This window comes from Temnothorax nylanderi, unplaced genomic scaffold (assembly GCF_030848795.1).
Source record: "Temnothorax nylanderi isolate EJ_2023f unplaced genomic scaffold, tnyl_v1.0 TNYL_tig0186_pilon, whole genome shotgun sequence".
NCBI classification, from domain to species: domain Eukaryota; kingdom Metazoa; phylum Arthropoda; class Insecta; order Hymenoptera; family Formicidae; genus Temnothorax; species Temnothorax nylanderi.
In genome coordinates, this window is record NW_027249248.1 from 174,310 (window position 1) to 189,747 (window position 15,438).

A 15,438-nucleotide genomic window follows, 5' to 3' on the forward strand; every position below is an offset into this window, starting at 1 on the left:
ATTCTTAAAAGTATTATTCATTTTGCACCGATTTCAAAAAATTGAAAGGGATTCTTAAAAGTATTATTTTATACTTTTTAAAGCTTTTTTCAATTTTTTTTATTTTTCTGTGTAATCTTGTTCTCACGCTTAAATGCAGCATTCTAATTGCTTCTGGTGCACGTGTTTCTTACGTGCGGCTCCGATCATCGTCGATATATGCATAAAGTAGCCAATCGCCGAGAAATCGCTGTTCGCTAGACAGCCAATCGTGCGTCACGGTCATATATCGTCGGTTCACCGCGACTATTATTAAGTTTGTCCTTAACAATCGTCAAGACTATCGCTCGCGGATTGCCAGCTCGTGTCGCGCGGAGTCAATCCGCGTATCTCGTGCGGGGCCGCGTAACACGGGTAAAACGAGGCATTTAAATCGAAATCTCGCTTCGACTCGCCTCGCCTCGCCTCGCTTCGCTTCGTCTCGCTTCGCCTCGCGTAATCGCGCGGTGAAAGTCAACCGGGAGTGGCTCGATTTTAAAGTTAACGCCGATTTTCGAATGGACGGGATGAGAGGGAGCGAAAGAGCACACCTCCGGTAAGTGGCCGTGTCTCTCGCGGCCGCCGCGCACCCGAAAAAGGTGAACCATCGCGCATCGGTTAAATTTCCTGCGTTTCGCGTCAATCGCGTCTGAAGCTGAAACGCGTACTTAGCCGACCGAGTTTCGACTCGAAACTCACACGTGCGATTTCCACGAACGACCAGGTCACCTGAAATCACATGCCAGCACGTGCCACGAGATTTAGAGTTGTTATTATTTACAAAAACAACTTGTTATTATTGTTTCCTGGCAAAATAATTGATACGAATGATACGTCTTAAAATGTGGACCCCTGAAATTTATTCATATTATATTATGTTTCTAAACTATCAAAATTTCTAGACTTAACTGCGTATACCAATTATTATATTATATTGCCATCTTGTTTGTCACAACGCGATCTGCATCCGCGAGTTTTATTCTTTTATTTGTTGTCGAGTCGAGCCTTTGTTGATATGCAGTTATTTACAACTTTTATTAGTCACGCTGTTTAACCGTGGTAAACATTTAGCTGGACGTTATGTAACAGTTGTAACATACGTAGTTGTTATTATGTTTATTTTACCTTTTGGCGCTGTTGCGCCAAACTTGCTCGTCGCTGATCGGCTGAAACGCGAAGATAAACGTATAGTATGTCAAGTCAGTACTAAGTTAAATTTTTACGTATAAACAACGCTAGTTTACGTACCTGAACGACGGCCTATAAACGATTCAAATAAGCGAATAATAAAAAAACAGCCTCTACTTCTTCTTCCTGTTTTCTTATTGAGATCGCCGATAAAATGTAGTTCACACACTCTAGATATAATGCACCTATTATTATTATTATTATTATTATTATTATTATTATTATCATCACAAAGAAACGATAAATATCAGAAACGCCCATCGATGCCTCATTATGAATAAGCCTCGATAAGATAATGCGAGGTTATCTCGATTATAATAGCACGTTTCCTTTTCTTGCGTGCAAAATTAGATTCACTACATCAGCACGAAAGTAAATATAAGCTTAGCTTAACATGTTGTCTACTATGTGTTATCGTATACGCCATAGTAGAATTTTCATTATCATAAGTATACAGGATGAAGTACTTATAATATTAATGACAAATATGATATGACAAAGTAAGACTATATCTTCATGGATTGTGTTAAATAACGTACTTTTTACTTTACATTATTATTTGGCTAATTTGTGTCATTAGAATTTTAGGTACATTAGGTACATTTTTTTCTCACAAGCGTTTAAAAAAAATTTCGAACCGATTACCAGTGATCACCAGAGCGCTATTGAAAAGTCGAGCACCGGTCGCGGATGATTATCATGATAATCGACGTGTTAACGGCGATTAATTTTGTTTTTCTGCTTCTCTGTTCAACATAGTTCATTACGTTTCCGCGAACAGCGCACTGAATACCAGAATAAATATAACACTTTGCATAATAATTTGCACGAGACATTATATGCGAATATTTATATTGCATTTTATGTTGCATATTTTTTTATACGACAGAACATTTAGATATATACATATTTATTTATTTATTAATTAAATATATGTATTTGATATTAAATAATTAAAATATATTTATTGATTATTATATAGTGAGATTAATATATCAACAAGTATAGCAAAGAACTAGCGATTAGTATTGTACTTCATTAATTTCAGATTTTATTTTTTTCAAATGTCAGTAAAATAATGGTCGATGCTACATAACTTCCTCTTTGGTAGATCGATTTAAATCAATCTGAAGATAGCATTATTGGATTGATAACATAGTGTCATTAGCTCTACAATCTACATAATACCACCGATTGTCAAGAGTGTAACGTTAATCAGTCCCTGGTCGATGTGTTACACACATATTCTTTCTATTGTTATCATCGGGATTTGCTGCACACATGGTTTTTGCAGATGACGCATGTGATCGAGCGGGATCGCACTGCTGGGATTTTCCAGCACTGCTGTTCTATTTATATTCGCTTTTTCTATTAAGCTATTAATGTTAATCCTCTGACGATCCCACCTTTTTTTTCTCTACCTCGTGACTAGTCGCGTCTTGCATTAAATGCACGATACTTGATATAAAGAAACGCAATTTAGCTTCTTACGTTATGTTAAAATGTGTTCAAATTATGCAAAATGTAAACATCTTGTGACACGAGAGGGTATCGAGCAATCTCTGATTTATTATTAAGTAAAACAGAATTAATAACGGATTAATTACGGTACAATTAGTCAAGCTGATCTTGATTAGAGATACTTGAAACGATGCGGGAAGAGCCTTGAACATTTTTTTTCCAAATCTTTTCAGCGTTATTTGCAATGTCACGAAATGTCTCGCGTGTGTCGCTTTTGCACATTTGTCCATCGCACTTTTCAACGTTGGCTGCATAAACGATTAAAAATGACGCTCTACGTGTCCTTCACGAGCGCAACAGTAACGTACCACATAGGAATAGAAATACGGCTTACGCAATTTCAAGAAAAAGAAACGAAAGGACCTTTCATGGTTCACTGGCACACGCATTGGTATTCTTATTTCATTCCGAACAGAAATCGGCTCCATTCTGTATACAATCGCGGTCGCTTGGTGGAACAAACCTGATTATGCATCGCCTGGCATCAAACGCACGCTATCGTCTCGCCGTTTCATCTTTGTTTACGAAAGACATCGTAGGTGTATACACTCGCGACTCGCGATAATATGAATATGTAAATTGCGACGAGTTACCGCATAAATGAGAGAACGTATGATAACAGAGGTAGTGTTAAGACAGGCACGTATCTACGAATACGTAAATGCGAAATTAATATCACCCGCAATAAGGCCAAAATTATCTTCGTTGTTTTTATTTCAGTCTTTATTTCAACCTGTATTATTATAATTTTATTGAAATTATAAAATTCATTAATTTCAAATTGTAACGTAAATATTTAAAATTTACTTATTCCGAACCAGCAGCATCAACGTTTTTCGTTAAAAGGGTACCCCACGGTAAGATAGGCAAAATGCCACTGTCAATGAAACGGAAAAATAACTTTGGATTTGCATATAAGTACACTAAAAAAAGAATTTTCTACGATTTTTCCGACCATCCATCCCCCCTCCTTTTCCTAGTGGCACTAGCCCCCCCACTTTCGCAAAAAAAATCCGGACCTATTAAAAAATTTAGTGCTAATTATGTGCTAATTTGTTGCTCTAGTCCGGATTTTGTTGCTCAAACCGTTTAGCAGGAAATCGCGATCGAAATGGGTGGGGCCAGCTTGTCGTCAAGCTAGCCCCCCCCATAATAAAAAACCTATATAGAGTGCTCAAATCCAAAAAACTAATACACCAGAATTTGTTGCTTTTTTGTTGCTCCAAGATAGCGTGAAAACATTTTTGAAATATAACGTTTTTTTAGAAAATACGTATATCTGAATACTTAACAGACATCACCATATTGACTACATCTTAAACAACGTTATATTTCCAAAATGTTTTCACGCTATCTTAAAGCAACAAAATAGCAACAAATTCTGGTATAAACGTTTTTTCGATTTGAGAGCACTCTATATATTTTTTTTCGCTTGGGGGGGGCCAGCTTGACACAAGTTCTAGCCCCACCACATACTAAAAAACACATATAGAGTGCTCAAATCCAAAAAACTAATACACCAGAATTTGTTGCTTTTTTGTTGCTTTAAGATAGCGTAAACAAATTTTCGAAATATAAGGTTCTGTAAACAATGCCATTAATAAATACTGCATCTTCGACCGTTATCTACGACTTGGATGGCTAAAAACTAAGTAAAAGAATTTGTTACTCGGGTCTTTTTGTTATTTAAATATTCTGTGGACCGTGCCCTACCAGAATATGCAACGTATGATTTTGTTGCTCGCCCCTAACTGCAATAAACAAATTATTTATCTCCGCGTCGACCGTTATCTACGACTTCCGTGGCTAAAAATTAAGTAAAAGAATTTGTTGCTCGGGTCTTTTTGTTATTTAAATATTCTGTGGACCGTGCCCTACCAGAATATGCGATATATGATTTTGTTGCTCGCCCCTAACTGCAATAAACAAATTATTTATCTCCGCGTCGACCGTTATCTACGACTTCCGTGGCTAAAAATTAAGTAAAAGAATTTGTTGCTCGGGTTTTTTTGTTATTTAAATATTCTGTGGACCGTGCCCTACTAGAATATGCAACATATGATTTTGTTGCTCGCCCTTAACTGCAATAAACAAATTATTTATCTCCGCGTCGACCGTTATTTACGACTTCCGTGGCTAAAAATTAAGTAAAAGAATTTGTTGCTCGGGTTTTTTTGTTATTTAAATATTCTGTGGACCGTGCCCTACTAGAATATGCAACATATGATTTTGTTGCTCGCCCTTAACTGCAATAAACAAATTATTTATCTCCGCGTCGACCGTTATCTACGACTTCCGTGGCTAAAAATTAAGTAAAAGAATTTGTTGCTCGGGTCTTTTTGTTATTTAAATATTCTGTGGACCGTGCCCTACCAGAATATGCAATATATGATTTTGTTGCTCGCCCCTAACTGCAATAAACAAATTATTTATCTCCGCGTCGACCGTTATCTACGACTTCCGTGGCTAAAAATTAAGTAAAAGAATTTGTTGCTCGGGTTTTTTTGTTATTTAAATATTCTGTGGACCGTGCCCTACTAGAATATGCAACATATGATTTTGTTGCTCGCCCCTAACTGCACATAAACAAATTATTTGTCTCCGCGTCGACCGTTATTTACGACTTCCGTGGCTAAAAATTAAGTAAAAGAATTTGTTGCTCGGGTTTTTTTGTTATTTAAATATTCTGTGGACCGTGCCCTACTAGAATATGCAACATGTGATTTTGTTGCTCGCCCTTAACTGCAATAAACAAATTATTTATCTCCGCGTCGACCGTTATCTACGACTTCCGTGGCTAAAAATTAAGTAAAAGAATTTGTTGCTCGGGTCTTTTTGTTATTTAAATATTCTATGGACCGTGCCCTACCAGAATATGCAACGTATGATTTTGTTGCTCGCCCCTAACTGCACATAAACAAATTATTTATCTCCGCGTCGACCGTTATCTACGACTTCCGTGGCTAAAAATTAAGTAAAAGAATTTGTTGCTCGGGTCTTTTTGTTATTTAAATATTCTATGGACCGTGCCCTACCAGAATATGCAACGTATGATTTTGTTGCTCGCCCCTAACTGCACATAAACAAATTATTTATCTCCGCGTCGACCGTTATCTACGACTTCCGTGGCTAAAAATTAAGTAAAAGAATTTGTTGCTCTGGTCTTTTTGTTATTTAAATATTCTATGGACCGTGCCCTGTCAGAATATGCAACATATGATTTTGTTGCTCGCCCCTAACTGCACATAAACAAATTATTTATCTCCGCGTCGACCGTTATCTACGACTTCCGTGGCTAAAAATTAAGTAAAAGAATTTGTTGCTCGGGTCTTTTTGTTATTTAAATATTCTATGGACCGTGCCCTACCAGAATATGCAACGTATGATTTTGTTGCTCGCCCCTAACTGCACATAAACAAATTATTTATCTCCGCGTCGACCGTTACCTACGACTTCGATGGCTAAAAATTAAGTAAAAGAATTTGTTGCTCGGGTTTTTTTGTTATTTAAATATTCTGTGGACCGTGCCCTACTAGGATATGCAACATATGATTTTGTTGCTCGCCCTTAACTGCAATAAACAAATTATTTATCTCCGCGTCGACCGTTATCTACGACTTCCGTGGCTAAAAATTAAGTAAAAGAATTTGTTGCTCGGGTCTTTTTGTTATTTAAATATTCTATGGACCGTGCCCTACCAGAATATGCAACGTATGATTTTGTTGCTCGCCCCTAACTGCACATAAACAAATTATTTATCTCCGCGTCGACCGTTACCTACGACTTCGATGGCTAACAATTAAGTAAAAGAATTTGTTGCTCGGGTCTTTTTGTTATTTAAATATTCTATGGACCGTGCCCTACCAGAATATGCAACGTATGATTTTGTTGCTCGCCCCTAACTGCACATAAACAAATTATTTATCTCCGCGTCGACCGTTACCTACGACTTCGATGGCTAACAATTAAGTAAAAGAATTTGTTGCTCGGGTCTTTTTGTTATTTAAATATTCTATGGACCGTGCCCTACCAGAATATGCAACGTATGATTTTGTTGCTCGCCCCTAACTGCACATAAACAAATTATTTATCTCCGCGTCGACCGTTATCTACGACTTCCGTGGCTAAAAATTAAGTAAAAGAATTTGTTGCTCTGGTCTTTTTGTTATTTAAATATTCTATGGACCGTGCCCTGTCAGAATATGCAACATATGATTTTGTTGCTCGCCCCTAACTGCACATAAACAAATTATTTATCTCCGCGTCGACCGTTATCTACGACTTCCGTGGCTAAAAATTAAGTAAAAGAATTTGTTGCTCGGGTCTTTTTGTTATTTAAATATTCTATATTTAAATATTCTGTTATTTAATAATTCTGGGCAACAAATTCTTTTACATAATTTTTAGCCACGGAAGTCGTAGATAACGGTCGACGCGGAGATAAATAATTTGTTTATGTGCAGTTAGGGGCGAGCAACAAAATCATACGTTGCATATTCTGGTAGGGCACGGTCCATAGAATATTTAAATAACAAAAAGACCCGAGCAACAAATTCTTTTACTTAATTTTTAGCCACGGAAGTCGTAGATAACGGTCGACGCGGAGATAAATAATTTGTTTATGTGCAGTTAGGGGCGAGCAACAAAATCGCAAGTTGCATATTCTGACAGGGCACGGTCCACAGAATATTTAAATAACAAAAAGAGCCGAGCAACAAATTCTTTTACTTAATTTTTAGCCACGGAAGTCGTAGATAACGGTCGACGCAGAGATAAATAATTTGTTTATGTGCAGTTAGGGGCGAGCAACAAAATCATATGTTGCATATTCTGACAGGGCACGGTCCATAGAATATTTAAATAACAAAAAGACCAGAGCAACAAATTCTTTTACTTAATTTTTAGCCACGGAAGTCGTAGATAACGGTCGACGCGGAGATAAATAATTTGTTTATTGCAGTTAAGGGCGAGCAACAAAATCATATGTTGCATATTCTAGTAGGGCACGGTCCACAGAATATTTAAATAACAAAAAGACCCGAGCAACAAATTCTTTTACTTAATTTTTAGCCACGGAAGTCGTAGATAACGGTCGACGCGGAGATAAATAATTTGTTTATTGCAGTTAGGGGCGAGCAACAAAATCATACGTTGCATATTCTGGTAGGGCACGGTCCACAGAATATTTAAATAACAAAAAGACCCGAGTAACAAATTCTTTTACTTAGTTTTTAGCCATCCAAGTCGTAGATAACGGTCGAAGATGCAGTATTTATTAATGGCATTGTTTACAGAACCTTATATTTCGAAAATTTGTTTACGCTATCTTAAAGCAACAAAAAAGCAACAAATTCTGGTGTATTAGTTTTTTGGATTTGAGCACTCTATATGTGTTTTTTAGTATGTGGTGGGGCTAGAACTTGTGTCAAGCTGGCCCCCCCCAAGCGAAAAAAAATATATAGAGTGCTCTCAAATCGAAAAAACGTTTATACCAGAATTTGTTGCTATTTTGTTGCTTTAAGATAGCGTGAAAACATTTTGGAAATATAACGTTGTTTAAGATGTAGTCAATATGGTGATGTCTGTTAAGTATTCAGATATACGTATTTTCTAAAAAAACGTTATATTTCAAAAATGTTTTCACGCTATCTTGGAGCAACAAAAAAGCAACAAATTCTGGTGTATTAGTTTTTTGGATTTGAGCACTCTATATAGGTTTTTTATTATGGGGGGGGCTAGCTTGACGACAAGCTGGCCCCACCCATTTCGATCGCGATTTCCTGCTAAACGGTTTGAGCAACAAAATCCGGACTAGAGCAACAAATTAGCACATAATTAGCATTAAATTTTTTAATAGGTCCGGATTTTTTTTTGCGATGGTGGGGGGGCTAACTTGATAGGGGTTCCATCCCCCCTCCTTTTCCTAGTGGCACTAAAAACCGCTTTTTCGAAAATTATTTTTTTTCTCCGGTTCCTTCATGTTAAAAATTTTGAAAAAATTTGAGAATATAGCTTATAAAAAGTACTTAGCACACAATTTTTTTTAGCTTTAGGCGCGTTGAATACCTAACCTAAAAAAATAAAATAAATATTTGAATCAATTTGTTTCTAATTTCTTTGATAGTTGCAGGTCTAATTACTCTAGAAAATTGTATATTTTAGTGTTCTACATGTATTAGAATTTTTTCAGATTTTTCGGAATGGTGGGCCGTACGAAATTTGAAATACTTGAATATCTACGCCTATTTTTAGCCACTTTTGGGCCTTTTATGGTCCTCAAATGATTGATAGTGCCTTAAGGATGTATCACACGTACAATCTTAGACAAAAGTGGGCCGTATGAAATTTGAAATACTTGAATATCTACGCCTAACGCATAGTAAATCTAGATGTAAGATACTCAAATGATAGTAGGAGTCTTATTTTTACTCCTACAAAGGTATTTTTTACTTTACAAATGTTTTTTCCAGTATTATTTGCAATTTTTGTAATTTATGAGCCTAAACTTTTGGCAGTGAAAATGCCCTGATTTCAACTTTATAACGTCAAATTATTTCAAAGCGAAAGACATTATTCAGCAGTGCTGATAAACAAATGTGACTTTAATAACGTCAAAAAAGATAAATATGTATCATATAAACGATAATTTTGAATATTATTTATTATAAACATTGTTATGCGACTCTCTATGACTCGATTCACGTAGGTTGGCAGCCTTGCACAGTACCAAAACAGTGCGAGACTTGATGCGAGCTGCGAGGTTATGTCTGTTCGTTTACATTTTTACAATGTCAGACACGAAAAGTTATCGGTGGAAAGGCAAAATAGTGACAAAAGCAGTTTATAAAAAAAGACTCGCTCGACGAAAAGCTATACGTGTAGCGACAGCCACAGCCATAGGTTATGATTCGCTTGCCCAGCTGATTGCGACGTTGCCGCGCTTTCACGAGATGTTCGTGCCGACAGCAAAATTATCTCAAGTTATAATTTATTTCTTTAAAACGGTGTAGTGAAGACAATTGAAACTTGGCAGATATTTTCATCTATTCGTATACTAGATGTACAAAAAAATTCAAAATATTGGTAGCGCTCCTTCAACATTTTTTTAGCTGTTTTATCCGCCAAAATCGTCTCTTCCCATAAGAATACGTGTAAAATCAGTGAAAATTAAAATCGTTATATCTCAGCAACCGTTTAGTGGATTCGTTTCTACTTTTTTGTAGCACATCAGGAAGACTAAAAGAACATTCTCACAAATTTTTATCTACTTGGTAGCGCTTTGAAAATAGGTGCAATACATCCTTAACTGACTCTAAAATAAAAATAATATATTACTTTCGGATATATTTTGTCAATATTTGATACATTCCGATACGTCTCATATGTTTTTGAACATGAAATCAGTCATAACTCAACGAGAAAACCCTACTTTTTGTATAAAAGTGCCTATTTTTCGTCGATTTCTGGATTTTTGGTTATTTTATCTAAGTTTTTTTGCATATGATTGGTAAATGTGAATATAAATATAATAAAAAATTGTACCTCTTATACATATATTTCAAAGAAATCGTTTATTTATTCAAATATATACTTCATGAAAAAAAATTAATTTGTATGATTCCATGATCGTCTCTTTAATCCTCCTCGTTACTATCTTCCTCAATTACTGATGTTACTTCTTCGAAGTCAAACAATGTTGTAAGTATCTCAGCTGGTCGAATAATCCTTGACAAGTATCTTGCATGAGACAGGTAAAAAACTATGGCGGCTATATGCGAGCAACACCCTATAGTTCTGTTACCATTAGCGCAGTTACAGCAATAACGTCTACGATTATTCGACTAGCTGAGATACTTACAGCATTGTTTGACTTCGAAGAAGTAACACCAGTAATTGAGGAAGATAGTGACGAGGAGGATTAAAGAGACGATCATGGAATCATAAAAGTTAATTTTTTTTTCATGAAAATGTATATATTTGAATAAATGAACGATTTCTTTGAAATATATGTATAAGAGGTACAATTTTTTATTATATTTATATTCACATTTACCAATCATATGCAAAAAAACTTAGATAAAATAACCAAAAATCCAGAAATCGACGAAAAATAGGCACTTTTATATAAAAAGTAGGGTTTTCTCGTTAAGTTATGACTGATTTCATGCTCAAAAACATATGAGACGTATCGGAATGTATCAAATATTGACAACATATATCCAAAAGTAATATATTATGTTTATTTTAGAGTCAGTTAAGGCACTATCAATCATTTGAGGACCATAAAAGGCCCAAAAGTGGCTAAAAATAGAGTTTTTCGCATTTTTGAGTACGGCCCACCATTCCGAAAAATCTGAAAAAATTCTAATACATGTAGAACACTAAAATATACAATTTTCTAGAGTAATTAGACCTGCAACTATCAAAGAAATTAGAAAAAAATTGATTCAAATATTTATTTTATTTTTTTAGGTTAGGTATTCAACGCGCCTAAAGCTAAAAAAAATTGTGTGCTAAGTACTTTTTATAAGCTATATTCTCAAATTTTTTCAAAATTTTTAACATGAAAGAACCGGAGAAAAAAAATAATTTTCGAAAAAAGCGGTTTTTTGGTGCCACTAGGAAAAGGAGGGGGGATGGATGGTCGAAAAAATCGTAGAAAATTCTTTTTTTAGTGTACTTATGCAAATCCAAAGTCATTTTTCCGTTTCATTGACAGTGGCATTTTGCCTATCTTACTGTGGGGTACCCTTTGTTTTTAGAATATAATGCTTTGCAGATTAACGCTCTTTCGCACATGCAGTTCATCAAGCATTCAAATCGATTGTAAATTAGCACGCTATATTTCCCTTTAAATAATATATAAAAATCCTTTGATATTAAATTCATTAAATGAAGTAGAGGACAGAATATACTTAATCTTCATTTACACGAAATAATTTGGATCCCCCCCGAGGGTTAAAGTAAAATATATGCCATTCGTGTGGAAATATCTCGCCTGGAAGGCAAGTACCCGCTCCGAAAAATCATGATTACCAACCCCTTCTAACGCCGGGCCGTAACTGCGCCACTGTTTTCACATTTGAGGAATATTGGATGTGCTAAACAGGGACCGTGCATTACCTGACAGCGCGCAACCACCAGTCGAGTGGTTCATTCGTCCCGTGGATGGCGTCGCCGTGCTCCAATACGTCAGTCTATGTTTGCTCGGCCGTCAGCGAAGACGACGAGCGACGCGAACTGCGAAAACACGTTTTGCAAAGTGCCGCGGGAAAACAAGATCGTCTCTGAAATCGCGAAGAAACTCACGCGAAATATAACTGCGTTGCACCGACGCTGAAAAAATATAACAGTGATGTGTAGTTAATATTTTACCGTAGGTTTGACTCGGATAAATTTTGACGATGAGAAGTCTTGAGACTGGCATTTTTTCTTTTTTTTTTTAGTAATTTGTGATAGGCTCCCTTCGCCGTGTCTCCAACTGGAGATTCCAATTTTTTAGCACAAATATTTGAGATTGGCATTATTATATACGATTTGATTATATTAAATATTTACAAGCTAAAAATAATTGCAAATCGTTATTTTGCCTTTCAGTTCGATTCTATTGCACGCATTTATATAAAAATCTACTTCTAAAAAAGGCATGTAAAGTATTGATACTCGTATTGAAAAAACCACGGTGGTAATTTGGTATAAAATTTTGAAAGTTCTCGTCTAGGTTTTCGTTAAGATTACTTTCACAACTGTACATTTACATATTTTCGCACAGATCGATTAGCACGTTTCACGAGAGCTCTTCTACTTGTATTCTTTACGATATTTTTCGCCACGCTGCTTCGCTCCTGGAAAAATACTCTCAATTATCAAAAGCAATTGACATTGGGCCCGCGAAGGAAAATTTTTAACGGAAAGATTTAGCGCGACCACAATCGTATATATTCATTAGCCTTAATGGGATAAAATTATTAGTTAAAAAAAATGAAACGATTTGTTTCCGATCTCGGTCAATGACACTTCGACGACCAGCTGAAGATCGTGTTACTTTACTTGTAGAACAAACAGGCATCAGATAACCGAGTGTAATAAGTTGTGCAAATTTATTCCGCATGAGACCGGTAGAATAACGCTATAGAAGAAGTTTATTGCGCGAAGGATCAGAAGTCAAGATGATAACGGTACCGATATCAGCCTCCAGTCCCTACAGGTCTTACAGCGACGGCAGCAAAGTCGCTAAGGAGCCCTTGGTCAGGGTATCGGAAGATCATGCTTCGCCGAATGCGCAAGTACGTGTGCACTTTATTTAGCGACTGGTACAGTCGCGAATTCAGCCACAATCTCTTTTTTTTTTCGAAGCTCGCGTTCAAATCGCATTTGATACGATCCTCTGTACATACTTCGGAGTTACGTAAATTGCGTAATTACATAAATACATCTGTGATAGGTAATGATGTAGCGTGTCTGTTCACTTCTCATTGATAGTTTTAGTGAAACTGCATGCTTCGGCGAATCATTCGGTCATACATGACCGCTAAAGTCATTTACGTAATTTTATTTTCTACTCGTGTCTCTCTGAAGTTGGACGTAGATGAAGTATAAACGCTTCCGCGTTTTTTTTCTTTGTCTTTTTATCTGTTTATCATTATCAGACTTTATCAAACGAGTGAGGCAATATTTGATAATATCAATTGGCAATGTTAAGAGAATTTGGACAATTTTTTCTGTTGAAACTTCTCTTCCGTATCGTTTTAATTTAAGTATTGTTTTAGATTAATCCTGAAACGACGATTTCTTTTACACTTTCAGAATTTTTATAATTTTTCTGAAATTGAATGAACATAAATGTAGATAAACTATTACTTGGAAAATCTTGTTTACTTACATCCTTCGTCCAGGATGCCGAGAAATTTCGCTGTAATTGCTGATGACACGCGCGGCAAAGGGTTAATTAAAGCTAACCCGGTGCTACCGAGTGGAACGTGTCGCTTCGATACGTCATGGCGAATGACGGCGTTATTAATTTTCTTCATTGTGTATTCATCACCTAGATTTCTTATCACGGAATCTGCCAGCCATCATTATCGCACACTTCACCGCTTTATCGTTGCCAAAGATCGGTAATCGCAAGTGACACTGAATTAAAGCTTATCTGCTTTTCTCGAAGTTCACTTTGCATTACTCACTGCAATTGAAAATCAAAAGATTGTGCAGATAACACGTCACTGATGGAAACGTCACACTGAGAGAAAGGTTTTGTTACTATGTGAACAACCAACATTTTTTTGCTGCAAAAACGAATTAATTTTGCAATAATAACAAAATCTTTTGTTGCAATAGCAAAGTTCAGCAAAACTTTGCTATGGCAACAAAAGTTTTGCTATTATTGCAAAATTAATTAGCTCTCGCAGCAAAAAATGTTGGTTGGTCACATAGTAACAAAACCTTTCTCTCAGTGCAGAAACGTGCATACTACATCTTTCTCTTTTTTTTCTTCTTCGTTTTAGCGATAAGTTTTGCAAACTTCCACCTAGAAATTCGCAAGAAAAGCGTCAAGATTTGCTTTAATAATATATGATAACATTTCAGGATCCCTATAATACCATTCGAAAAATTACTCTAGATTATGCTCTCTCGTTTCTAAATTATTATATATCCCGTATCTATTTTTCCTTCCTTCCGCTAGAGCGGAAAGGCGTATTTTTGTGAAACCGAGCGTACAGCGATCTAAATTTACATCGCCGGACAAGCGACGTGAAATCCCAAGTCGGCCTGCCAGCAACCGTTGACTGACCGTGTTCCGATTCCCTCGTAAGAAGCATGAAAGCTTCTACCGTCGACATTCCTGTCCGAATTGCCGGATTCCTCGATGCGTTTGCATACTCGTTCGCCGCGAGATTTAACAGGGAAAATGCGCATTATACAAATTTTCAAGCTTCCCGTTCTGACGCTTATTTTATTCATAGACGGAATTCCCGGAAGGTCTGGCCAAAGTCTGGGTCGAAGTCCCACTAATTCTCGCCAAAGTTCCAGTAACACTGAGGGATGAGGATAATTTTACGTAGACACGTAATCACGAAAATTGGCAGCGAGTTCGCATACGCAAGCGCGTCGCATATGGAGCAGTGGAGCACACTGCATGCGAGAGTTCTGCAGAGTTCTGCCTATAACTTGGCAATGAATCCTCTCAACGCGGTTTACATCGGGCTTAATTGTAATACAGAGCCTTTATACGATCATGCCCCCTCGCGATGCTCGTCGATACGCTTGCACGTGTAACGAGCAAACATTCGATGACCGCTGCACTCGATAATTGCTACCTTGTTAGTCTAAAAACCCGCATTAACTCTGCATGTATAAATTATTGGGAGCAACTGAAGCTGCATCATCTATCGTAATCGCATTCGTGATGAGAATTTTTAAGTGGCGATCCTCGTGGACGCTACTTAGGAACGCGGTAATAACTGTGAACCGGACGATCTGACGGTAAAATAATCCGATAATTGATTGATCGAAGCGTTTATTTATCGGCAATAGTTCTCGGCATGAGCTAATGGCCTCCTAGAAATGCAATCTATTAATATTGTACATAATAAACATTTAATGGAACGTATAAAATTTCTAAATAGATCGTCCGATCTTCTATCGTGATCAGTGTCGGTTTTTGTTTGCATCCGTGAGGGAAGATAGGGATGGAAAAGATGATGAAGAAAA

The 15,438-nt window shown here is 36.6% G+C and overlaps 1 protein-coding gene across 5 annotated transcripts in view; it reads left to right on the forward strand.

Moving 5' to 3' along the window:
- The window catches only part of Plx (PTB_TBC1D1_like and TBC domain-containing protein plx), a 32,862-nt gene that overhangs the window by 3,183 nt on the left and 14,241 nt on the right, over positions 1-15,438 (forward strand). Inside the window, exons 1-2 of one of the 5 annotated variants that reach the window (XM_071716454.1) lie at positions 11,891-12,103; positions 12,500-13,013. The exons of 1 other annotated variant lie outside the window; for it this stretch is intronic. In XM_071716454.1, coding sequence (XP_071572555.1) covers positions 12,897-13,013 — 117 coding nt within the window. In that variant the 5' untranslated portion in view covers positions 11,891-12,103; positions 12,500-12,896. Of the gene's footprint in view, positions 1-322; positions 575-11,890; positions 12,104-12,499; positions 13,014-15,438 lie in introns of those variants that run through there. 3 more of the 5 variants (XM_071716455.1, XM_071716456.1, XM_071716458.1) reach the window with 3 other exon arrangements.